Below are 26,206 nucleotides of genomic sequence, written 5' to 3'. Positions count from 1 at the left end.
TGTGTATCCTCAACACAATTTCTCAAGAATTTAGTACAGAAACCACAGTTGAGACCTGTGTTATATCACGTATGACCATGGGTATCAGCAGTCTCTAGAGAGCACTGAAAGAAAAATTAGCAACTACAATTGTGTTGTTTTCTATGAATCCCTGTATGAAATTCGGGTGCACAGAAAATCACACCTGTAATCCACAGCACAGCTGATGAGGTGGGTGTGCAGCACAGTAATCACTGTAGGTGGTGTGTAGCCCAAAATGGGATCATCCAGAACATCCAGGAAATCCATTATCTGCAGAAAGAAGAGAAAGAGAGAACATAAGGCCTGGGTGAAGAGAAACTTGCTACCTGCATCAAATAACACAGACCACATAGCTACTAGCATAAAAGAGTGTCCTCAGTACTTCTGCGGTAGTGGTCCTATGAAATCAAACTTCGTAGAGCATATGAAGGGTTTGAAACACAGCAGGATGATACCCAACATAATCTCCCTGCTAGCTGAGCTCTAACATTTTTCCATTTTAACCACCGGGGCAAAAGCGGGACCGGTTAGCTTATGGAGAGACAGTGTGTGGTTTATTGGTCACATTTTACAGTGCAAGGATTTACGAGCAAATGAAACCTGGAGTTCCTTCACACAGTGTAAGAAGCTTAAGAAACATGAACACAGCTTGCGGAATTTGGAGATTCATGAAGAACAGTGTGAAGAGCAAGGGGTATATGAGCATGCACTTTTAGGAGTATGGAACACATCGGCAGACAGAATAAGACACTTGGGAATCCAAGTATAACAGCTTAACAAACGTATAAAGCGTACACTATTAATAAACAGTACACAAAGAGAAGGGCAACAGACCATGCACTGCCACTACCGCTTGTTTTTACCACTGGAAGCTGTACTTGTCAGTCACCACATAATCAGTTTTTACTCTTCAGTCATAACCTGCCATTTTGTTAGTAGAGTCCCTGAGTACTGAATGATGAAGGAATCCATCTCCTGACAACCTCCTTTATTCCAGCATCCATGGAGCTGCAGTTTGTGGCAAGCTCTACCCATAGGCTTGCAACGGAGAGTGCCTGAAGTATAATCCGTGGCACTGTCCAGTGTTGAGCGCCATTCAGACTGCACTCCTGTGAAGATCAGGTGAATTGCTTCATTGCCTCCTCTGATACCTAGGTGGTAGTGACGAGCTTCCAGAGACACTGACTCACCCAGCATTCGGACCCTGCCACTACGATGTGATCCAGCTGGCGGAAGAGAGAAGTCCAATGGTGGTAAAGAAAAAATACATCACACTGCCAGCAGAAGAGGCACTGCTCTGGGTTCCACCAGCACTCAGTACTAGCTCCCATCCATCAGACTCCCTGAAGCCCCAGCTTGCTGCAAATTCCCTACACCGTCCTTTTTTGTCAGGTTTAATGGATGGGCTCAGATCCTGCCTGGCTACTTCCAGTGCCCGAGGTTCAGGTCCCTCAGCTTCCTCCACAATGTCTAGGGCTCGCTGTGAGCCCTTTGATGACTCAGCCAGTATCTGCTGATGTAACACAGCTATGAACCTAAGATGCACCACATGCAGGTTCATCAGTGACTGAATACCAACAGAGCATGCAGCTAACAAATCTACAAATAAAATTGTACACTCAGAATCTAAAATATTTCTACTAGTATCATAATTGCAGCTATTATTATTGTGGTACTGTTGGTTCTGCATAGTTAGATTAATACATATGATAAATATAATAGAAGTTAGACCAGGCATTCATAGGAGTGATCTGGAAATATAACAATATCATGCGCTAAGTCTTAGGCTGATAAAACAATAACAGACGTGCAACATCTAGAGTATGGGCGCTTGCAAACATTTTCCTAGAGGCTAAAAAGGTATGGTCTGTGATGTCACCGAGGGCAGCATTGATGTCAGTAGGGTGGGGTGAGGGGTGTAAGGTGGGTATAGAAAAAGTGAAGCATGTTCCTAGAGTGGACAGAGAGTTGTGGAGTTATTTTGAGGTTTTCATTCCATTCTGACCTCTATATTATGCCCCTAGTCCCTACAAGAGACAGAAATTTACAAATGCTATGTTATGCTGCATCTGAGTCAATATACCCGTACTTCACCTTCAAGGAAGCCTTCCGTGCTTGCTATCGCTACCTTTGGAAGTCCTGTGTACAAAGGGAATATTTGAATTGGAATTAAACAGAATCTTAGGATAATCTCATTATGCCTTTAGTCTCTTGTCTGTAAACATTAAGAGGACTTAGAAACAGATTTAGTTGAGGTAGCTAGTTATATAAAAAGTCCTTGAGAAAGTCCCTCATACTAGGTGTGCAATTCCCCTAGGTGGGCACACCCAACCTCCACCACTACACTTGGGACCGTGGGGAAGTTTTAGCCATGGCAACTATGAAACTTGAGGATTAATCCGGACTTTCCCATTTTACCAAAATATTCTATCTCTGAAGTTAGAATTTAAAGTATGTTTAGGTTCAGCAGCACAGTGGCATTTCTTTAGAGGGGGTAGTCCCTGGGACTCACCATCATAACCCATTACACCCCAGTTTAATCCTGACCCCCCTGATATACTTCAGTAAAGATAATTTTGTCCAGAGATTTAAATTTTTGATTTGCGTTTTTAAGTCATTTTGCTTGGGTAGACATTGCTGATCTGAGCCAAATTTTTCTGGAAAACATTTTTAAAAATGGCTTTCTGTTGCAGTGATGATGTAATATTTCAGGAACCATGAGACTTATCTACTTCATTTTGGTGTCAAAACATAGGTTTAGGGGGTCAAGTAGTCTTATAGAGACAGAAATTAACACCTCAGAGCAACCCTTCCGCCATTTCCCAAAATGGTGGCTATAATAGAGGCTGTAGAGACATATATAGGAATGAAGCAAATCATATTTTTTTTAATCCTTTGATGTATACACTGAACAATGTTTATGATCTGAATATGATGAGAAATAGTATTTATCGCTCCTGTTTTGGACACATTTTCATAGTTCACTTTGATTATTTGTTTCGACAATCGCTCGTGGTACATTTTCAGAATGTTGAACATTTGAGAAGAGCATATCAACAGGAACATCTTTTTGTAGCATAGGTTTTGCAAGTACATGTATGTGTAAGTTCTGAGGATAAAGGCTTTAGAAATTTCATAGGTTTTAGCACCCCGTCAATATCTTCCTAACAAAGCTCACATGGATCTTTCTCTAAATAGGCATGATCCAAAATACATACACATCTTTTGATCAAGTAGAACGCTCTTTTAATGTGTTCACACACACACAATATGAAGTTGGTGGAAGGTCACTTAGCGGGGCTGATCTCTTGAACTCACTGTACCGAAGATCTTCAAATTTGTGGCAGTCAGAACTCGTTTTCCATAAACGCACAAGGTATTTTTCTACGCCTTAACAGTCACATCCTTCTTCTGTCTCAGCAAATTCTTTTAGAATCTTCAAAGGTTGGGCAGTTAAAGCTCCAAGCTTTGTTCAAATTTTGCTCATAGTGTCATCACACGTAAGAATATGTGCATTGATAAGAACACTGGGCATCTCTGGGTCAAGTTTCTTGTACAGAATATGAAGCAGGATTAAGTGTCTTTTCTCGCCTGTTCCATAACGTATCAATAACTCTGACAATCCTTGACTTATGAACATTGCAACAAATCTAAGTAGTACAATACTAACATCTGTGTCATTTGACAGTACAATGGCTTGGTTGGAACCATTTCAAACTGCTCACTCAACATGTGTCATAACACGAAGGTCAGCCTCCTCCAATTTGCTACGTTCTTGAACAATATGGCCTGTACCTTGTGAATATATCTCTGCAGGCACCAAAAACCTCATTGACAGTCATTCAATTTGCAATAATTGGAAATTCAGTGTTAACTGAAGCATAAGCAATGTTTTGGTGAGATAACATCTTCAAGTTTATCCTTTTCGATGTTGATGACCAGAATTTATCAAGTTGCGCAGGCATGTGTGTCGAATGTTTGATGCAGGCAAGGTCAATTGCCCCACTTGTAGACTTTTGCCTGATTCTCTCGCATGTTTTGACACATGGTTCAAGATAACTGTCAAAGACAATGTGCAGTTCTTGCAAGGTGTACACTGACTTTAATATCTGCAGAACACTACTTGACCCCCAAAACCTATGTTTTGACACCAAAATAAAGCATATCGGTCTCATGGTTCTGAAGAACAAGTTACTTACCTTCGGTAAAAATTTTTTATGGTGGATACAGAATATGCCTGTGGATTCCTTACCTTTTGAATTACCCAATGGGCAGCATTCCGCAGAATCTTTTCTCCAAAGCTCTCCCACGAGGACGCCACAATGGAACGGCTCCGCATGAGACTCCGCGTGACATCATTGGAGCCATAAGCAGACCTCGTCTGTGTGTTGATATCAATTCCACCCATTTTTTGCCTTCGAGGTGAACAGGTTAACCGACAATATTTTCACAAGTATATATAGTATACAAAACCCAATTAAAGGAAATTGTAAAATATAGACATTTTCTACAAACGAACAAGTTACTTACCTTCGGTAACGATATATCTGTAAGAAACATTAGTTAGTTAGATTCCTCACCTTAGAATATCCCCAGGCTGGATCCGGAAAGATTTTTCGTCCGCAATACCCTTGCGGGTCGCTAGGCGTCGTCTGCGGCTCCGCATCAGTCGTCGGCGTCGTGCACCGGGATGAAGTCGTCGGAGTACTTAGACGCCGCCCTCGCGCGCTGACGTCAGTTCTTGTACATAGCTTTCCGCGCCAGGAACGCAGAGCCATGCAAGAGACCGACATTGGTGGCAAAAAATTCTAGGGCTCTGAAAGGGATAACCTCAACCCTAGAAATCGGTTCGCAGAACGGGGAGGATGGGTGGGTCGGTGAGGAATCAAACTAACTAATGTTTCTTACAGATATATCGTTACCGAAGGTAAGTAACTTGTTCATCTGAAAGAAACACGTTAGTTAGATTCCTCACCTTAGAATAGATACCCCAGCAATACCAACCCCGGTGGTGGGTCTGCGAACCAAGATCACACCAGAAAGTCCTGGAGAACAGAACGGACAAAGAAGCCGTCTCTCCGGACTTGGCTGTCCAGGCAATAATGCTTAGCAAACGTGTGCAGCGAGGCCCATGTTGCTGCCAGACAGATGTCCTGCAAGGGGACTCCCCGGCCCAGGGCAGTTGTCGCCGCAGTGGCCCGAGTGGAATGGGCCCTCAGCCCTACAGGAGGTTCCTTTTTAGCCAAGGTGTAACAAGCTTTGATACACAAAACGACCCACTGAGATGGTTCGCTTATGTACCGCCCGTCCCTTCTTAGCGCCCACGTAGCCAACAAAGAGTTGGTCGTCCACCCGGAACTGCTTGGTGCGGTCCAAATAAAAGGACAGCGCCTGTTTTGGGTCCAGACGGTGGAGCCTCTCTTCCTCTTTCGAGGAAGGCGGAGGCGGAGGCGGAAAGAAGGTGGGCAACGTAACAGACTGCCCGATGTGAAAGGCAGTTACCACCTTAGGGAGAAAGGAAGGACGAGTCCTGAGAACAACTTTGTCCGGATGGACAGAAAGAAAAGGAGGCTTAGAAGAGAGAGCCTGGAGCTCACTCACCCTTCTAGCAGAGGTGATGGCTACCAGGAAAGCAGTCTTAAGCATCAAGAGACAAAGGGGACAATTATGAAGTGGCTCAAAGGGAGCGCACATCAGAAACGTCAAGACCAGATTCAAATCCCACTGAGGCATTACGAAAGGGACAGGAGGAAACATGCGAGTAATGGCCTTAAAGAAGCGAGAAACATCAGGGGATTTGAAAAGAGAAGGCTGATCAGGAAGCCTTAAGAAGGCAGAGATTGCAGCAAGATAACCATTCAAGGTGCCCAGAGCAGAGACCTGCTGGGCCAAAGAAAGAAGAAAGAGGAGAACCTCAGAAAGAGGGGCAGACAGGGGATCCACAGCCTTTGCTGTGCACCATGCCACAAATTTATTCCACTGGCGTGATGCACCAACAGGATGCAGGAGGCCATCAGACCCAGAAGCCGCAGCACCAACCTGACCGAAAGCCAGGATGGAGGCCGAAAGATGAGAATCAGAGCCTGAATATCCCGGACCCGCTGTTCCGGAGGATAGGCCCGGAACTGCACTGAGTCCAGAACCGCCCCGATGAAGAGGAGCTGCTGGGAGGGACTCAGATGCGACTTCGGCACGTTGATGGAGAACCCCAGCGAATGCAAGAGGTCTGCCGTAGTCTGGAGGTGGGAGACGACTGCCTGGGGCGAGCCCGCCTTCAACAACCAGTCGTCGAGATAGGGGAAGACTGAAACCCCTGATCTGTGCAGATGAGCTGCGACCACCGCCATCACTTTTGTGAACACCCGAGGGCCACTGGTGAGGCCGAAGGGGAGCTCGGTAAACTGAAAATGCTCCTGGCCCACCGTGAATCACAGGTAACGCCGGTGGGCCGGCAGGACAGGGATGTGGAAGTAAGCGTCCTGCAAGTCCAACGCTACCATCCAGTCTCCAGGGTCTAGGGCAGTCAGAACCTGAGCTACAGTGAGCATCTTGAACTTCTCCTTCTGAAGGAAGGTGTTGACTTTCCTGAGGTCCAAGATAGGGCGTAGGCCCCCTTTGCCCTTCTTGGGAACCAGAAAGTAGTGGGAATAACAACCACAACCTACTTCTGGACCAGGAATGCGCTCGATGGCCCCCTTAGCCAAGAGGGCCGTAACTTCCTCCTGCAGAAGTTGCAAGTGATCCCCCGAAATTCGGTGGCACTGCGGTGGCATGGCTGGAGGGGTCGTCTCGAAGGGGAGGGAGTAGCCCCTTCGGACGATTTGCAGCACCTACCTGTCCGATGTGATGGTGCGCCAGTGGAGCAGGTGATGGCGAACTCTGCCTCCCACTGGCGTGGAATGGGCCTGAAAGCTCGGACTAGGAGGGCTTTGAGGCGGATGCTGCTGGGGTAGATGTGGACGGACCGGCACATTGTCTCCCAGTACCGCCTCGGCGGAATCCACGTCCGCGCGGAGGTTGGTTCTGCGGCCTGTGGCTAGTCAGACATGAGGGGGCGCCCCTTCCTTGGCCACAAAAGGGACGAAAAGCGTAAGTTTGCGGGCGCGGGGCCAAGAGGCCCAAGGACTTGGCCGTAGCCCTGGAGTCCTTAAAGCGCTCCAGCGCACTATCCGCTTTGTCGCCAAAAAGGCGACTGCCATCGAAGGGCATGTCCATGAGGGTGCTCTGGACATCCCCAGAAAAACTCGTGGACCGCAGCCAGGCGTGGCGACGAAGCGCCACCGTGGTAGACATTGCCCTACACAGCGAATCCGTACTGTCCAGTCCACATCGGATTGCATGCCGCGCTGCATCCCGCCCCTCGGCAAGAGCCATGTCCGGGCCTCCTCCGGGCACTGGGGCAGCACGTCCTCCACCATATCACACAGGGAGTGGGAGTAATGGTCCAAAAGACAAGCGGTGTTAATAGACCGCAATCCCAAACTAAGGGAGGAGAACAGCTTCTTACCAAACTGTTGTAGTCTCTTGGATTCCTGATCCGGGGGAGCGGACAGGAAGGAGGTCTGGGAAGTAGAGGCCTGGATAACCAGGCTCTCGGGCGTGGGGTGCATGGACAGAAAACTGGAGTCGCCCGGTGCAGGGCGGTGGCGCCGAGCCACGTTCCGGTCCACAGGAGGTACTGTGGAGGGCTTGGACCAGGTGCCCTTCAGAACGTCAACCAGTGCTTCATTATTCTGCAGCAGAGGCTCCGAGGAGCTTGCTGACGGTTGGAGCACTTCAGTGAGGAGGTTAGTCCTCACGGTCACAGCAGGTAGCTCCAGCCCCAGGGCTTCGGCTGCCTTGCGCAGCACCACAGAAAATGCAGCACCTTCCTCTGAAGCCACGGTCGGAGGAGAGATGAAGCCAGTGTCAGGGGAGGTGACAAGACCACTGGCATCCCCCAGCTCATCTGCCCAGTCCTGAGATAACTGGCCCTGCCGGGCCAGAGGGTCCTCAGACCCCTCCCAGTCATCACCGTCATCCGATTCCTGGTATACAGGGGGAATGATTGGAGCCGGGCGGAAGATGAAATTGCCACCCATCGGCGTCGGGTGCGCCGCCGGCCGGCGCCGCTCCGACGCCGGACCCGGACCCGGACCGGGACTAAACTGGGGAACTACGTCGTCCGGGGACGGTGCCGGGAGTGGCACCGGAGGAGTCGCCGCCGGTGGAGGGGTCGTGAGGTCGACTGGGGACCAGGCTTGGATCCCTCGGGGACCTGCGGCGTCGGGACCGGAGTCGACGACTGCGTCGGGGCCAGAGCTGCCGGAAGGCGCGCCGGCAGGCGTCGACGGCGGAGCCAGGTTTCTCATGGCCATGAGGAAAGCACTGACCTCCGCCGGAGTCGCATCAGTCCCAGGGACCGGAGGGTATGGGGACGGACGGGACCCCTGCGGCCCCGTCGGAGCCGCGTGGGTGGTGTCACCCAAACCCTCAGCCATGTCGCGCGACTGGCGAGGGGAGTCAGAAGAGTTATGTCGCTTCTTCGACTTCTTGCTGTGCTTTGACATACCCGATTTCGAAGACTTCGACCCCGACGAGCGGTGGTGGCTGCGACTCCGCAACCGGTCCCTCGACCTCCTCCTCAACCTAAAACAGCGCAGAGCCGACTGCCGGTACATGAGTAGCTTGCGGGACCGCTCCCGCCTAGCTTTCGAAGTAAAGGCCCGGCAGTCGAGGCACGCCTCGGCGTCGTGGTTGGCTCCAAGGCAATAGAGGCACCGGTGGTGGTGGTCCGTGACCGACATCAGTCGGTGACAGGAGTCACAGGCCTTAAAACCAGGCATCCCTACCGGCACCAGAGTCGATGTCGACAAGAATAGAACCAAAAGAGTTCGAAAAAGTTTTGTCAAAAAACGACTAAAGGGTATGCTCTTCCCGGATCGGCGCTTAGTGGCGCGGAAAAACGAAGAACTGACGTCAGCACGCGAGGGCGGCGTCTAAGTACTCCGACGACGTCATCCCGACGCACGACGCCGACGATGGACGCGGAGCCGCAGATGACGCCTAGCGACGCGCAAGGGTATTGCTGATGAAAAATCTTTCCGGATCCAGCCTGACGCCTGGGGATATTCTAAGGTGAGGAATCTAACACGTGTTTCTTTCCGATAAGCATCACATTTTTCCAACAATAAAATACATAAATTTCACACCAACCAGAATAGACAGATTGGGTGGAGAGTCTTCTGGCCGATAAAATAACATCCACCACATCCAGCGGGAGAGAGAAAGAGCTCAGGTTGCCCCGTTCAATCTCCAGGCATGAAGGTACAAGTTCTGGAGGTGCGGGTGTAGAACCTGCCCCTTCGACTGCAATAGGAGGTCTGCCCTGAGAGGGAGACAGAGTGGAGGGTGTGATGCAAGGTAAATGAGATCTGTGTACCACACCCTCCTTTCCCAATCCGGGCGATCAATATGACTTGGGGCCTGCCTTGGCAAATCTTCCTCAGAACCAGAGGAATCAAGGGTGTGGGAGGAAAAGCTGTGAGCCCCAATCTAACTCAAACGCGTCCCCCAACGTTCACCGCATCTGATACTGGAAACTGCAGAATGATGGGCAGTGCACATGCTCATGAGTGGCAAACAGGTCCAACCAAGGAAAACCCCACATCCTGAAAATGTGATGGATCACCTCCGGATGGAGACGCCACTCTTGATCGGCCGAGTGTTGCCGACTGAGATCGTCCACATGACATTCAGCACTCTGGCCAGATGATTCGCAATCATGCAAATCTGATGGTCCCGAGCCGAGGACCAGAGTCACAGAGCCTCTCTGCAGAGAAAATACAACCCTAACTCCTCCCTGTTTGTTTATGCATCACATCGTGGTAGTGTTGTCCATAGTGTTGTCTATCAGGACCTGAATCGACTGACTGTGAAGGGAGGGAAGAAAGGCCTTGAGGGCCAAACGTATCGCCCGCAATTCCAGAACATTGATGTCAAACAATCTTTCCTCTGGAGACCAAAGACCAAAGGGCTTTGACCACCAGATCCCCCAGATGAGCTCCCCACCCTAGAGTGGAAGCATCCGTTATCACTTTGGCCACCGGAGAAGACGGTTGAAACTGCGTCCCTTGAGACAGGTTATCCGAATCACTTCAAGCATAACAGCTCTGCTGCAGTGTCCCTAGAGATTCTGACCACTCCTTGAGATCTCCGTTGTGTTGAAACCACTGCCTGCGAAGGCACCCCTGGAGGGGCCTTATGTGCCAGCGTCCATGGTTGACCAGCAGTATGCAGGAAGCGAACAGACCGAGCAGGCGCAAGACCTTCAGGACTGCAGCAACTGCCCCATCCTGAAAAAGTGGAATCATATCCTGGATGTCTTGAATCCTCTGCAGAGGCGGGAAGGCACAACTCACAGAAGTGTCTTGTACTGGCCCTATGAACAGGTTGCGCTGAGAGGGCACCAGGTGAGATTTGGGTATGTTTATAGAAAAACCCAAGTCAAACAACAGAAACTTTGTTACTTGCAAATGATGCAGCACCATCTCTGGCGACCTTGATTTGAGCAGCCAGTACTCCAGATAGGGAAAAACAGGAATCCCGGCCTTCTGAGATGTGCGGAAGTAAGACCGAATGGAAGGACTGCAAACTGGTAGTGTTGAGACCCCACCGTAAAATAGAGATACTTCTGATGCGACTTCAGAATGGGAATGTGAAAGTACGCATCCTATAAATTGATCAACACCATCCAGTCTTCTTTCTCCAGCATGAGAAGAACCTGTGCCAACATTTTGAATTTCTCCTGTTTGATATAAAAATAAAAAATCCAGTGTTCGAGTATTATCTGTAAACAACCGTCCTGTTTGGGTATCTTGAAGTATCGAGAGTAGCACCCCTGACTGCTTTCCTGTCCCGATGCGACTTCAGGATGGGAATGTGAAAAAACGCATCCTGCAAATCGATCAACACCATCCAGTCTTCCTGCTGCAATACCAGAAGAACCTGAGCCAGAGTCGACATCTTGAACTTCTCATGCTGATGTAAAAATTCAAGACACGAAGGTCTAGGAACGGCATCAATCTACTGTCCTTTTTAGTAATCAGGAAGTACCGTGAGTAGCATCCCTGAACCCTTTCCCGCTCTGGAACCACCTCTATCGCACCTTTTTGCAGTAAAGATAGAACCTCCGGCTGTAGCAGCAACAGGTGCTCTTCTGAGCACCAAACCTGACGGGGGAGTAGGGGAAAACTCCCGGAAGGGAAGGGCATACCCATTCTCCACAAGGTTCAACGCCCAGAGATCTGAAGTAACAAACATCCAATTCGATAGAAAATGGGACACCTGTCCTCCTACGGGACCAACATGCTCTAGGATGAAGGAGCTAGAGCTGCTTCCCTGCCATACCAGTTGAAGAGCAAGAGAGGAGGAGACTTGCTGCCGGTAAGTGCCTCGCAGACGACTTCAACCTTTTACTCTGTTTAACCTGTACAGGGGGTTCGCCTGTTGCTGCTGTTGTTGCTGCTGCTGCTTGGCTCAAAAGAAAAAAGTCCTGCCAAAACCGTGAAACCTGCGGTATCCCAAACCCTAGACTGGGACTGGAGACCCAACAATCTCACTTTGGCTCTGCTATATTTAAAGCGCTGTAGCGTCGAGTCCGTTTAGGCACCAAAAAGACGAGAACCGTCAAAAAGCAAGTCGAACAGGGTAGCCTGGACATCTGGTGAAAACCCAGACCCCTGTAGCCAAGCATGCCTGCTGGGTGCACAGAGGAACCCATTACCCTGGCAACAGAGTCCGAAGTGTCCAGACCAGAGTGAATGACCTGACAGGCCGCAGCTTGAGAATCAGAAAGTACTCTCCCTTGTCAGAGCATGGATATAGCGACCCAACAGGCATGTCGCATTCGTCAACTTTAGAGCCATACTAGCCGAAGAAAATACTTTCTTTGCAAATTGCTCCTTTAGTTTGGATTCTCTATCTGCAGGCATGGATAGAAATGAGCCTGCAGACTGTTTAGAGGAGCATGACAGCTGGACTACCAAATTCTCTGGTGACAGGTGGGTAGATAGGAAAGCAGGATCTCCCGGAGCAACCTTATACCTCCTTGCCACAGACCTGGACAACGCAGGAGCAGTCATTGGTTTCTGCCACACCTCCAAGATAGGCTCAGTCAAAGCCTCATTAAAAGGAAGCAGGGGTTCTGAGACAGAAGGGGATTGAAGCACCTCAGTTAAAATGTTAGATTTGAGTTCTGCAGTCGGCAATGGCAAATCTAGCAGATCTATTGCCTTCCTAATTATAGAATTATATGACGACACCTCATGCATTGGAAGGTCTTTTGGTGAGGAGAGCTCCCATTCAGGAGATGTATCCAGGCCACTAGCCTCCTGCAGGCCCTCAAACCCTTGTGCAGGGTCAACAATCTCACCCTCTTCAGCCTCCTCCTGCTGCTCTTGAAATTCCTCCTCTTCCATCAGCCTTTGTGCTTCGCTTCTGGACCTCATTCTTGGGACCGGCATCGGTGGCGCCAGATGTGGCACCAGTGACTTCAGGACTGGCATGGATGGAAGTTCCACTGGGATACTAGAAGACGCCGGACGAGGTTGTGTCAGCGCTGGACCGGAGCTAGACAGCATCTGAGAGGATCTGTCCAACGGCCCTCTTCCCTCCAGGGACTGCACCGGCATCGCAAACCTTGGCGTCGGGAGAGGCCAACTTCCTGGAGCTATTGGCATAAAAGGAATGAGAGGTGCCTGAGGGAAGTGAGGTGGCAAGCCTCCCAGGGAGTATGCAAGCTGACCCAGGGGGCCAACCGGCGCACAAGCAGGGTTAGCTGCTCTGGCAAACATGCCAAAACTCGCATTGAGGAAATCCTGGAGTCGGAAAGGAAGTATATCCTGGATCCGGTACTGCAGGCTCTGAGACTGCTTAAGGAGGCAACCTAATTCACTCCGACTGTGGTGCCAGAGACCCTGAAGCCGGGGGTGGAGTGGCTGGCAGCAGAGGCGTTGTTTCTCTGGGCGCCGGTGAAGCTCTTGGAGCCGGAGACTGTGCTGGAATCACCTGAGGAGAAGGAGAGACTTTGTTCTTGCGGTGATGTCAGAGAGCCAGGGGCCCCGACTTCGGTGTTCCATCCTTTGATGAACGACGTCGAGATCTATGGTGTCGCTTCTTTTTATGTTTCCTCGACGACTTCGAGGTATGTGGAGTCTGTGACTTGGACCGGGACCTCAACCTCCTTCAAATTCTCTTTTCAGTTTTTACGCCTTAGCCATAAACAGCTTGGCCTCCCTCTCCTTTAAGCCTTAGGGTTTATGCACCTGGCTGCATGACGAACACTCCCCGACATCATGGTCCGACGAGAGGCCCCATAAACAATCTGCATGGGGTCAGTAATCGACATCTGACCCCCACATTCCCTGCATGCCTTAGAACCAGACTTCCTCTGGGTGGCCATGATTGCTGCTACAATTACACAAAGTACTTGCAACAAAGAAGCTCCCAGAAATGGAAAGCCCTGGAAAAACTGTTGAACGCTGACAGGCGGAAAAAAGGGAACTGACGTCAGCACGCCAACTAGGTCTTCTTATGGCTCCGAAGTCGCATGCGGAGCTTTTCCACTGTGACGTCGACGCTGGAGAAAAAATTTCCTTGCAATGCTGCGCATGGGGTAATTCAAAAGGTGAGGAATCAACAGGCAGATGTATCAATCAGAAAAAACGTTACACATCGACGGCTCAGAAAAAAGGGAACCGACATCAGCAGGCCAATGACGCCTTCCTATGGCTCCGATGACGTCACGCGAAGTCACGTGCGGAGCCGTTCCATTGTGACATCCTCGTCAACGTGGGAATTCCTATCTCTAGTAAGCCTAACTATATCTACAGAGTGGCTCTGTAATTAATTTGGTTAGAGGGGTGTTATAGTTAGATTCAGATTTTACACACACACAACCACAGAAATTCAACAGTTCTAGTTATACTTATCTCAAGACACTATAACTAGTACCCTAAGGTAACTATAACTTGCGCCCAGCCATACAGTTTTCTCATCACAATTTTTATTGCAAATGTTGGCAGTTATATTATGAATGAAGTCATACAAGATGTCATTACTAATGTAATATGTGGGGTAAGTAGCAGTGCATGGCGAGGGTGCGAGGCCAAGTAGCCCCCTTCCTGGGCCAATGTTGGCCACGTGGAGGCCATTCCCACGGGCCCGCACACTTGTTGCTGGGTGCCCGGGCCCCTGCGTGCAGGGCAATTCTTTCATCCGTTTTCCTGCCTGCTTGACAGTGGGCAGGAAAACAGATGAAAAGTCTGCTCCCAGTGGCCAGGGGCAGTTTTCCTGCTCCCGAGAGCTGGAAGGAGACTCACTGTTTTCTCTTGCTTGGCAGGAACTGTCAAAGCACCCGCCAAGTGTAAGCAAACAACTACGTCCCAAGGATGGGCACCTCAGGACACAGGGAGCCGTCCCTCTTCAGTCACCAGGGCCATTATTGGCTCTAGGAGGCTTTGCTTTTGCAGGGCCTGCCCCATAGAGGTGGTGGCCCCCGGGGCCGAAAATGGCCCGAAGGGGGTGGCACGGCCCCCACCTCTTCATTTAAGATTGGCCTGGCTTCGGGGAGGTGGCGGTCCCTGGGGTCCCCTCCTCTGTGATAGTTTGCCCCCAAGACCTGGCCCACCTAGGGGCTCATCTATAAACAAGCACAGGGACTGCATTTGCTTTTTTTTAAAAAAGAATCCTGTGATCCCCGGTACTTTTTGTGGGAATTGCTTTTTTTAAATGCCTTTTGGCCCTGACAGGGTCACTAGGGGGCCCCACCACCAGGGCTAGGGGGTCAGGGTATTCCTACCCTGCTCCTTTCTCTCTTTTTCTTGAAACTTTTTTTTGGAACTCGGCTGAGTCAGAGTCCCAAAATGGCTATCAACACTTCCTGGTTGAAATGTTGGCCAATCAGATATCAGCATGAGATCTGTTGAATCTGCGGAGGATTCGTGTCCCCAGATATCTATATTTCTTTTTTCTTAAATAACTCCAAAACTACTAAAGGGACTACATCAAATCACAAAAAGAGCTCTTTCTGGCTCAAGATCTAGCTTTCTGCCATATTTGGAGTAATTCCATTCAGCGGTTCGGGCTGTAGTCGTGTCAAAAATCTCAATGGGAATTAACATTGAAAAAGCACTTTTTTGACCCCCTCTTTTCTCAGTCCTAGCTTGAACAATCACCCTGAAACTTTCCATGCACAACAAAACACAGGAGTGCACTTTTATGGAAAATGTCATGACGATTCATCAAACGACGCCAAAGTTATAAGTAGGGCTCCCAGTTTTATGGTATTTTTTATTTTTTTTAACATTTCCGTCTGGTTTTATCCATATTTATTTTTGGGCAGGTTTATCTGTATTTATCCATATTTATTTGGTGTTTTGCTTATAAATTGAGTTGTAAAACTGTACATTTCCATATTTATTTAACTGATAGACACTTACTCACACTTTAATGTCTGTCATGTTTTAGCTATTTAAGCTGCCAAATATTATATAACATACATAACAATACATCCACTGGTAAATACTAGCATTATACCACAAATGTATATTGACATGCCGTTATTCAAATAAATTTCATCCTGTTTTTTAATTTCCCATGCTGTCCATCTGCTCAACTGTTGGGCTATAATTCATGAAAGAACAGAGAGTCACTTAAAAGCAGCACAATTTCCTGTATTTATCCACTTTTGAAAATAAATGCAGACAGAAAACACATTGTTTTCTGTCTGTATTTATCTGTGAAAATCGGTAAAAACGGAAAACAGGGAGCCTTAGTTATAAGCAAACTAACAAACGCTTTTCCTATGGAAACTAGTTCCTAACTATAGCTATATATAAAACAGTTCCCTTTCCCCAGTCCTGCATCTCTCTAGCACTCACCCACAATATAGCTCTACCGCAGTGTAACCTGCCCGTTAAAGCCCATCTCTAATGTTATAGGTCCAAGCTGAGGGGGCCGGCATTTAACAGACAGTATTATCTGCTATGGTGAGCAATAAAAATATTCCCCCCCATGAGCGGAGAACGTCCTCATTTAAAAGAAGCAGACTCCTGTGAGACTCAGGGGGTGTACAAACCCTTGCGTCACAGTTCCCTTGCTAATGTGCGTACAGCAGTCAGCCCCTAATTCTTTTTGGGCTCTGCCAAATGTTTTTTCTTCAAGTAACAGAGCTGAGAAGTACAGCACCTGAGCAGAATCCCCCTCCCTTCGTCCAATTCCCCAGTGAAACTGAAAGCAATATGAAGAAGGGGCGGGGGAAGGCTCGTTTTGTGCCCTCATCTACAGTCTCAGGTCCTCTCGTTGCCCTGCACACACTACATAGCCTATGGAGAGGCAGGGGAGAGTCAGAGGTTGTGTTTTATGACATCTGAAAGTTTACAGCAGTGTGTCTATACTGGTGATTATAGCCTGATGCTGCGACATTGTCTTCAGTGAAGCTGTCAACATTCCACTGTTCTATTAAGTTTCTAGTACTTTGATTGGATGGCCCCTTTAATTCTGTTCTTGTCTGGAGTATATTATTTATTGAACGTAAAAGCTTACGCCTCCAAATCCAGAATACCCATTTAAGATTTTGGGAAGCTAACGGTTTCAAAGAGCTGGGTCATTTTATAATTGGAGGGAGATGCATTAATTGGCAGGAGGTTCAAGCTAGATGTGGAGACAGGTGTAAGCTCTTCTTTTTTGGCTATCTTCAAATTACACATCTATTGAATAAGTAATACCTTCAATCTAGCATAGGTGCCACTCCAGCTTTAGCTGCTCTTTTTAGAACAAAGCTAAGAGGGTTGGGAAATTGGTATACATTATTACGGAGCCAAGGAGAATCCCTCTTGGTTAATAACTTTCTGGAGAAGATTAAATAGGAAACATAATGTAGTTTTCAGATCTTGAGTGGCCAATTATCTCGCAATATAGCAGCAAGGCACTAACAGCGGCACATTTTAAAAGAATGTATTTTTTATCACGCTGGATGGCATACTATGCCCCTAAAGCGCTTCATAAGAAGCATCCAGAAGGCGAATAAATGCTTTCGTTGTCAGCGATTGGATGAGGGAGGCTGGCTTCATGTGTTTTTTTCATGCCCAATGTTAAGACAGTTCTGGGTGAAAGTTTGTGCTGCGCTTAGCCTTGACTTGCAGAGAAGATTGCATCCAGAGGCTGAAATAGCACTTTTTGGTTTATTAAAGAAGAGACAAACTCAGCCAATGACTGGAGGGGAGGACATTTTTGTAGTAATTACTTCCCTGGTGGCGTACTCTCTAATTGTCCAGAACTGAAGAACAACAAAAGTACCAACACATCTAGAATGGTATAAAGAAATGATTTGAATAAGAAAATTTGAAGAAGCTTATGCAAAAAGGGTCAGAGCTACTAAAATATATACATTCCGTATGGAAGCATATGAATGAGATAGAAAGTTGGCAAGGGTAAATGTGTTAAAGTAATTTTTAGGTTAATTTATTTGAGCACAATTGCACCTTGTTCATGAAAAAGCTCTGATGTCAAGGACAGAAAATGAGTTGATGTACTTTATGAAGGCTTAGAACAAGCCTGGTAAGATGATAGGGAAAATGCACTTAATCAGAGATGAATAGACAGATAGCACTTCATATTGTTTAAATGGGGAGAGAATGTAGCCTAACGGCTGGGACGGTCGATCTCGGCAGGGACGCTCAACATTCTGTGATTCAAAAATTAATGTATCCCTCTGTAATGTAACTGGTGCTCATGTAAAGCGCTCTGATACCTTCGGGTCTAGTTCGCGCTATACAAATCTCCACACAAAAAAATAAAAAAGTATTTTTATTTAGGCGTACTATAGAATATGAAAGATGGAATTTCTGCGATTTTGCACGTTCCACTTTAGATAATGAAGATATGGACAGCATTGTTAAAAGAAGATTCTTATATTTAAAATAATGGTGTCTAAAGTAAAATTATGAAATTGAATATTTTTGTTCTGTATGAGAATATTGGTCAATCTTTGTTTCTGCTCAATAAAAAATATTAATTAAAAAAAAAAAAGTATAGTATTTCGCTCACCTTCTCTCAAGCACCGGGGTCAGATTGTTTTTCTTTATATGGTATGAACTGGGCCCAAGGGCATTGGATCACTTTACAAAAGCACAAGTCACTTTACACAAGGTCACATTCAATCAATCAATCAACAAAACTGTATTTGTTTTTTTACAAAGAAAACCATCAAAGCCAAGCAAACACTGTGAAAAATTAGTTTCCCAGGCTTAAATAGGGCAATACTGTGTATCCATCATAACCCCAAGACTTGTATATAAAAAGTAAGCAAATCTAGAAATAAAATATCATCACAGCCCCCAAAAATGCAGAATGAACAAAATATTATGCCAAACACAGTAAGACCATTCATCAAGGTACCATAAAATGCAAGATGGATTATAGGGTCTATGTTAAAAACTGGCGCGTCAAGATAATAAAACCATCCATCAAAGCCCCATAAAATGCAAAATAAATTATTAAGAGATTTCATGTCACAACCGTAACCATCCATCTTGGCCCCGTAAAAAGCAAGATAAATAACAGGGGCTTTATTAAGAAAGATCTCAAAACAACGCTGTGCCCATGATTTGTCCATGGATAGCTGGTTACAGCTGGACCTGAGTCTAATTGCGGCCCTTAAAAAGCTAAGAACATATAATACGGTATTATTTGAAAGTAATTGTAAAAAGATAAAAGCAGGTCTAACTTGCTTTTTTTAAGAATAGGAATAATAAATGACTTTCCTGGTACCTCATAAAAACTACAAAACACTAAAAAATGCATCATATCCTGTGGAGACATCTCGTTGCCACAAGGTGGGAGGTACTGCCCTTTGTGCGTCCCACGAGGGTCGGACAAAAGGTAGTGAAAGAGGTTCATACGAAATCCGGTAAATAGAAAATGGTTGTGGGTACTTTTACACCATAAAAGATAGAGCTCCATTAAAGGCACATTTTCAATAACAAATGCAATCGGGCACTGGGCTTCCTCAGCTCTACTTCTAGTCTATCCCATGTGCGCTTTCTAAAAAAAAGTTCTTCATAACCTAGTGCAGGTCCCTTCTGCACATTTTCTTTGGGTTCTCAAGTAGATCTAACCTTCCAAAGCTGGTAAGACTTTCTCTGACATACTTGAGCCAGCAAATGCAGTTGGAATAATCAAGAGAAAGACAGTCCCTTATGATATCCTTACTTAAAGCAGATCCCTTCTTGAGCCAGATGTTCAACCACAACGATAAGGGATGAAAAGCCAACGTGTCTGAGAGGAAGGCCATGCCCAATTTTTTGTGGGCTGTGAAGGATGATGTACCCTGTGCTACGCAGATTAACCACCTCAAAAAAGTGTTTTCAACAACTTGCAATGCATCATGCTTCATGTAGCCCCAGATCCCACTACCATAAATAACCTTGGAGATACATTTAGCTTTATAAATCTGCAGGAGGGCCCGATGGGTTTACTGCCCAGTCTAGAGGCAAAATTAAAAACAATAGCCTTCACAAAGTCCCCCATCTAGCGACTAATCACAAAAACGTGTTGACCTTAGCTGGGCGGAGGCCCACTTGCATTACGAAAGATTTTCTATTGTTGACCAGTAAGTCCAAGTCCTCCATAAAACGAACAAAGGAGTCCAGCAAGGATTGTAAACTCCTCGCTGTCCTTGCCATAAGGACAGCGTCGTCTGCGTGCAATAGGACGGGTAAGCTTTGCCTTCCCAGTGGGGACAAACAGGTTTTGATTTCGAGAGGGCCTGCTCCAGGTTATTAATATACAAGTTAAAAAGAAAAGGGACCAGGATGCAGCCTTGATGAACCCCTCTCTGGATAGGAAACTCACAAGTGACTTTAAGATCTTTAGAATATTGAACTACTGCTTTGCTGTCTCTGTGAGGATCCTATAAGAACAAGACGATATCTTTATTGATACCAATGGAGAACATCATCTGACAGAGCTTCGATCTATCAAACCAGTCAAATGTGGACGATAAGTCCATGCAGGCTATGTAGATAGTGCCAGAACGAGCGATGGTGTACTTATTTACAATCCTTTAAAGATTTAAACTCTGGTCCACTCTATAACAACCAGGGCGAAAACAATATTGGACGTTGGCAAGAATATTGTTAACATCTAACCAGGTTGAAAGCCTGTCTAATACCATACATCCCACCACCTTAACCAAGGTCACAATCATTTTTAGGCACTGGCAACTAAGCTATGTGACTAGAATCACAATTTTGAGGAGATGCCAGGACTGGAACCTGGTTCTCTAGTTCAAAAGTCGACAGCCCTGCCGTAAGGCAACACCCTCTCCCCAAATGATAATTCCCTTTCTACAACCGTTAATTTGGCTAGAAACATGGAGTTCTTACCTTTGTGTACAAGTAGCAATTGGTCTGAGCTGTAGTGTTTATCCGAGTTTTCCAGTTCGGTTAGTTCTAGGCCATGCAATCCATGACAGGGACAACATCACTCAATACGTGACATGTTGCAATGTGCAAGTACTAGATCCAAGATTCAATATCATGTGAGGCTGCTTAGATTGGTTGTAACAATGTTAAGCTTACCTGCGTGTGCCAACTCTGGTTGGCTAGTGCCATATGATGTCGTATGGTTGCTCCTTCCAGACGCAAAGCCACCAAAAACTCCTAAAATCAAAATTGAAAACCTAATGAAGATGATGTAACTTTTGCAGGAATACCCATCAACTTTTTCGAGCATATGTAAAATGCAAATCTATTGCTTTGTCAAGCGCTTCTCTGTAATATCACATTCAAGTTTCAATATTTATTTATAAGTCAATATTTTCATGAAACAATGTTTATTTTAGGACAGATCATCAATTTCCATAAAACAATTTCACCTAAAGCACTATTGTAAGTATTCTATTAAGATTCAATTTCCAGATCCCATTAAAATTATCTATACATACACAAACCTTAAAACTATATCATGAAACCAAATTTCCCATTAAAATTGAAGTGCTGCTATACTTTTTACCATATGTATGATCTAGTCAAAAATAGTGTGCACACTGATAAAAATAGAAGTCAACTACAGGTTTCAATTACATTTATTCTGATTAATTTATGTTTCATGCCAATTCCAGGTCCAACGAGCAACAATATATGAGCAAAAGTACACTTGTTAGAATAAAATGCTACCATAGCCAAATTATTGTTCTGTTCATGGCATCTGTTAATGGTACACATATCATTTGCTTTTTTGCTAAGCAGACATCAGTTATGGAAGACCCATGTCCATTCCATAGATCTTATTACAACACAGTTTTAAAAAAAATCCAGCCGTAACAGGAAGCACACGCAGGCTCCCCATAGCCAATCACAATGCTGCAATGCAGCGTTGTGATTGGTCTGAGCGCCGAGGTTCGGCGCTTAGACAGGCAGTGGGAGCCTGGGCATGTTCTTTACCCAGGCTGCAATACAGCCTAGGTGGAGAATATGAAGAATGTGCATGAATGTTTGGCCGGCCCGAGATGGCCGGTCAAACATTCATGCTCACTTACAGAGTGTACCTACCACTCCACCCCTGCAAAGACGCTCAGCAGGAATAAATGAAATAATAATAACCTTGATTATTTATCATTTTATTTTTCCTCTATTTCACTGCTAAAAAGCAGTGGGGAGACGCTCCTCCGGCTTAGTGGAGGAACCGCCACTGGGTTTCCCCTTACGCAGTGACAAATTGAGGCGAAAAGTAGTGTAGAGGTACAGTATAACAGGCATTCTGCATATCGCAACGAGAACCACACAGCCCAATGCAACGCGAGATGAAAAGTGTAAAATTCAGCTCGCGCAGCGAGGAGTCCCTGTGCATGGACTGCCTCTTCCTGCCCATGGAGATGCACAAAGCAAATGCCTATGCCAGTGCCTTTATTGTGCCTGTCCCCCACCTCCTCAGAACACCTGACAGCCTCCACTCCCCTCCCCCAGTCAGGCACTTAAGCCGGTTCCCCTCCCACAATCACAGTCCATCTTGATTACCCAAAAGCAATCCATCTGCACACTTGCTTGCTTCCCCTTTCTCAGGCTGGACAAGGAACTATCCCCAACCCACCCCTGGCAGCGCTAATCTGGAGCTGAGTGAAGCCAGAAGAGGAGAGAAAGAAGGTTGCTGTGCCCAAGCAAAAGCAGGTTGCCGAGGCCATGGAAAGAGTTGAGAAGATATGTTCCACTCTCCGCCCACACACCTGTCTTTTGCCCCCATATTTCCCAGAGGTGCTCCTGTTCCTTCATGGTAGTCTCTATTGGGCAGTGCCTGAGGCCATGGGTGGAAAGAAGAGAAAAAGAAGGCGCACCAGAGCAGCAGCAGGAGATGGGAAGAAAGGTAAGATTAAAAAGTTTCAACACTGTACAGCTGCATGAGTGACTGTGCCTGTGTATGCACAAATATGCATGTACATGCACCTGTGCATGTCTGTATATGTGCATGTATGTCTGTGGGTGTGTGAGAGAATGTCTGTGTGTGGATGAGGAGCAAGTGTTTTGTCTACTGCCATGGCCTATGGCCTATGAAAAGCAGTACCTGGTCAATGGTGATAATCCTCGACAATATGCAGGCACTGACACAATGGTAGACATTCCTGGTAGATACAGGCTCTTGATAATGGTGATAGTCCTGGTACAATGCAGGCGCTAACACAGTTACCATAATCCCTGGAAACAAGCTGACCTTAGAACCCTGGTTGTAATCTGAGACTGGTAAAGATGAAACAGTAATACATTGTAAAACCTAGTCTAACTTGGGTGGCCTTTGTGTGAAAAAGGTAATCCCTTGCAACTTGCTGGCCCTGGCATAATGTTGGCAATCAGAGGCAACATAGTGGCACAATAGTGGTAATCCCTGGAAACATGCAGGCCATGAGACATCGGTAGTAATTACAGGCAACATGCAGACTCTGGCACAATGGTGGTAATCCCCAGTAACATGCTTGCTCCGGTACAACAGCAGTTATGTTTTTTTAAACATGTTGCTCCTTGCACAATGTTGGTAAACCCTGGCAACATGCTGGCCGCGACACAATGGTGGTGATTCTTGGTAAAATGTTGGCTCTAGTACAATGAAAATCACTGGAAAAATGCCCCAGAGATGACGCCTGCAACCTCAACTTCACCAGGAAAGTCCAAGGACTCTAATTTTCACAACTCAACCTCCATGTATGAAGCAGAAGTGTCTGGGGATTGTGGGGAGTGGGGTGGAGGATGTAACCATGCTGCTACAAGAACAGTTCCACTCTGCAGGGGAGAGGATGGGGTGGAGAATGCTAAGAGGAAACAGTTTGGCCTACCGAATCTTTCTTGTCAAGTCTCAGGCAGTCATTCACAGGATCCTTTACTGAAGTGGGATCAGCAGAAATTCATACAGCAGACCGAGAGATCAGTTAAACCTGAAGCCATTCCCAAGGGAACCATTCAGAGGGTAGTATATGGCACAGAACTGAAAACACTTCCTGTAAAGAGGGGTGGTGAAACAAATCCACAAATTGAAACCCCAATTCAATTTGTGGATTCTTCGGGGGGAGGTCACATCAGTCACCTTGGTGTGTAGCTGCAACTCATCATCCTCCAGGGGGGCCGAATGAGCGTGCTAGGGAGTGGCTACCAAGAAGAATGCCCATTGATGGGCCCATTTCCACAGGTGAATCACTTCCATCACAGGGTCCAGGACCTATATGTTGATATAATGGATAACATTTGGATATTGCTCCCTGAGGCGGAAGGAAGAAATGTATTCAAGGTAAGGCAAATCACCAACAGCACTAGCACATGTATGTGTAGGTGCTGCTCCAACACGGACCAAAGGCTCTACACCATCATATTGCCCACATCTCCACCACATTTCAATCAAGAGGCACACATGACCACAGTAGCCTGAGCCTGCAGAGGGTTGAATGGGTAACAGGAGAGAAGGTTGGAAAGATCTATTAATGAGTGCAGAATCTGATGCAGCAACTTGCAAATCTGCACCTGAACCATGAGACTGCCTTGGTTTTTGCAGCTATTGCCTCCTCTGACACTGCTGCAGGGCCCTCACTTGCCATCTTGCATGAGGCACCAACAGGATTCCTTAGCCATGAATATTAATGGAGCAAGGCTTGATCCTCCGTCCAGATAGTGAAGTCTCCAAGGACCAACAGGGAGGAATGGCTAAGTATTAAAGGTGAAAGAAATATCACCAGGAAGATTACCATTGTTTAAGCAGTAAGAGGGAGGGTAGTAACAATGGTTAAATGTTTTTAAATGCAAACACAAAAAAAAAAGAATAATATGCACCTGAGATTTTAAACGCATGTGTAAATGGTTCCAGTGTAGGGGGACCTCTAAAGAACAAGTTACTTACCTTCGGTAACGATGTATCTGTAAGAAACATTAGTAGTGATAGATTCGTTACCTTAGAATTACCCCCAGGTGTCAGGCTGGATCTGGAAAGTCTTCGTCAGCAGTACCCCTGTGCATCGGTAGGTGGCGTCGTGCGGCTCCGCATATGTCGTCATGATCGCAGGGATGACGTCGCGCGCAGTACTTAGACGCCGCCCACGCTCACTGTCGTCAGTTCTGTACACGACTTTCCTCGCCAGAACACAGAGTCATGCAAGATACTGACCACTGGTGTCTTGAAACTAGGGCCCTGAAAGGGATGACCTTAATCCTGGAGATCAGTTCGCATAACGGAGAGGATGGGTGGGGCGGTAAGGAATCTATCACTACTAATGTTTCTTACAGATACATCGTTACCGAAGGTAAGTAACTTGTTCATCTGAAAGAAACACGCAGTGATAGATTTCTTACCTTAGAATAGATACCCTAGCAATACCAACCGCGGTGGTGAGTCTGCGAACCAAGATCACACCAGAAAGTCCTGGAGAACAGAACGGCCAAAAAAGCCGTCTCTCCGGACTTGGCTGTCCAGGCAATAATGTTTTTTAAACGTGTGCAGCGAGGCCCAAGTAGCTGCCTGACAAATATCTTGCAGGGGGACACCCCGTCCCAATGCAGTAGTGGCTGCAGTTGCTTGAGTGGAATGAGCATGCAGCCCCACCGGAGGCTCTTTTTTAGTCAAAGAGTAACAGGCTTTGATGCACAAGACAACCCAGTGGGAGATAGTCCCCTTGTGCACCTCCCGACCTTTCTTGGTTCCTAACGTAGCCCACAAAGAGTTGGTCATCCACCCGGAACTGTTGTGTGCGGTGGAGGTAAAACGAAAGCGCACGTTTTCGGTCCAGACTGTGGAGCCTTTCTTTCTCTCTGGAAGGATGTGGAGGCGGGAAGAAAGTGGGCAAGGTAACAGTCTGCCCAATATGAAAGGCCGTGACAACTTTTGGCAAAAAGGAAGGCTAGGGCCTGAGCACCACCTTGTCCGGATGAATGGAAAGGAAAGGAGGCTTACAAGAAAGAGCCTGGAGCTCACTCACTCGCCTAGCAGAGGTGATGGCAACCAGGAAGGCAGTCTTCAGAGTCAAAAGACAAAGAGGACAGTTGTGAAGAGACTCGAAAGGAGCGCACATCAGATAAGTTAGAACTGGATTCAAGTCCCACTGTGGCATCACAAACGGAAAGGAGGGAAAAGGTGTGTAATGCCTTTGAGAAATCTATTTACAACAGGAGACTTGAAAAGAGAGGGCTGATCAGGGAGTCTGAGAAAGGCCTAAATGGCAGAAAGATAGCCTTTAATAGTGCCCAAAGCAGAGCCCTGCCGGGCCAAAGAAAGAAGGAACAAAAGGACCTCGGAAAGAGGGGCAGAAAGGGGATCCACAGCCTTTGCTGTGCACCATGCCACAAATTTGTTCCACCTGCAGGCGTATACCACTTTAGTGGAGGGACGCCTGGCTGCCAGAATGACATCACAGACTTCAGGAGGCACGTCAAAGGGAATCAACTGCCACAACTCAATCTCCACGCAAGGAGGTGCAGACTGGACAGGTTCGGGTGCAGTACCGTCCCCTGTTGCTGAGACAGAAGATCCTCCCGAAAAGGCAGACGAATCGGGGGATCCACACTCATACTGAGTAGCTCGGGATACCAAACTCTTCGAGCCCAGTCCGGCGCCACAAGAATGACTTGGGCCTGGTCGCGTCTGATCTTCTGCAGCACTCTGGGCAGAAGTGGTATAG

At 46.9% G+C, this 26,206-nt stretch overlaps 1 protein-coding gene across 1 annotated transcript in view; it reads right to left on the bottom strand.

The window, feature by feature from the left end:
- The window catches only part of ATG2A (autophagy related 2A), a 2,561,659-nt gene that overhangs the window by 1,359,536 nt on the left and 1,175,917 nt on the right, over nucleotides 1-26,206 (bottom strand). Inside the window, exons 23-24 of the mRNA XM_085625535.1 lie at nucleotides 20,643-20,723; nucleotides 185-291 (exon numbers count right to left, since the gene is read on the bottom strand). Of these exons, the coding sequence (XP_085481661.1) occupies nucleotides 185-291; nucleotides 20,643-20,723 (188 nt within the window). The remainder of the gene's footprint in view (nucleotides 1-184; nucleotides 292-20,642; nucleotides 20,724-26,206) is intronic.

This window comes from Triturus cristatus, chromosome 9, assembly GCF_964204655.1.
Source record: "Triturus cristatus chromosome 9, aTriCri1.1, whole genome shotgun sequence".
NCBI lineage: Eukaryota > Metazoa > Chordata > Amphibia > Caudata > Salamandridae > Triturus > Triturus cristatus.
Note: the sequence above shows the minus strand (reverse complement) of the source record. Positions and strands in the feature narration are given on the sequence as shown.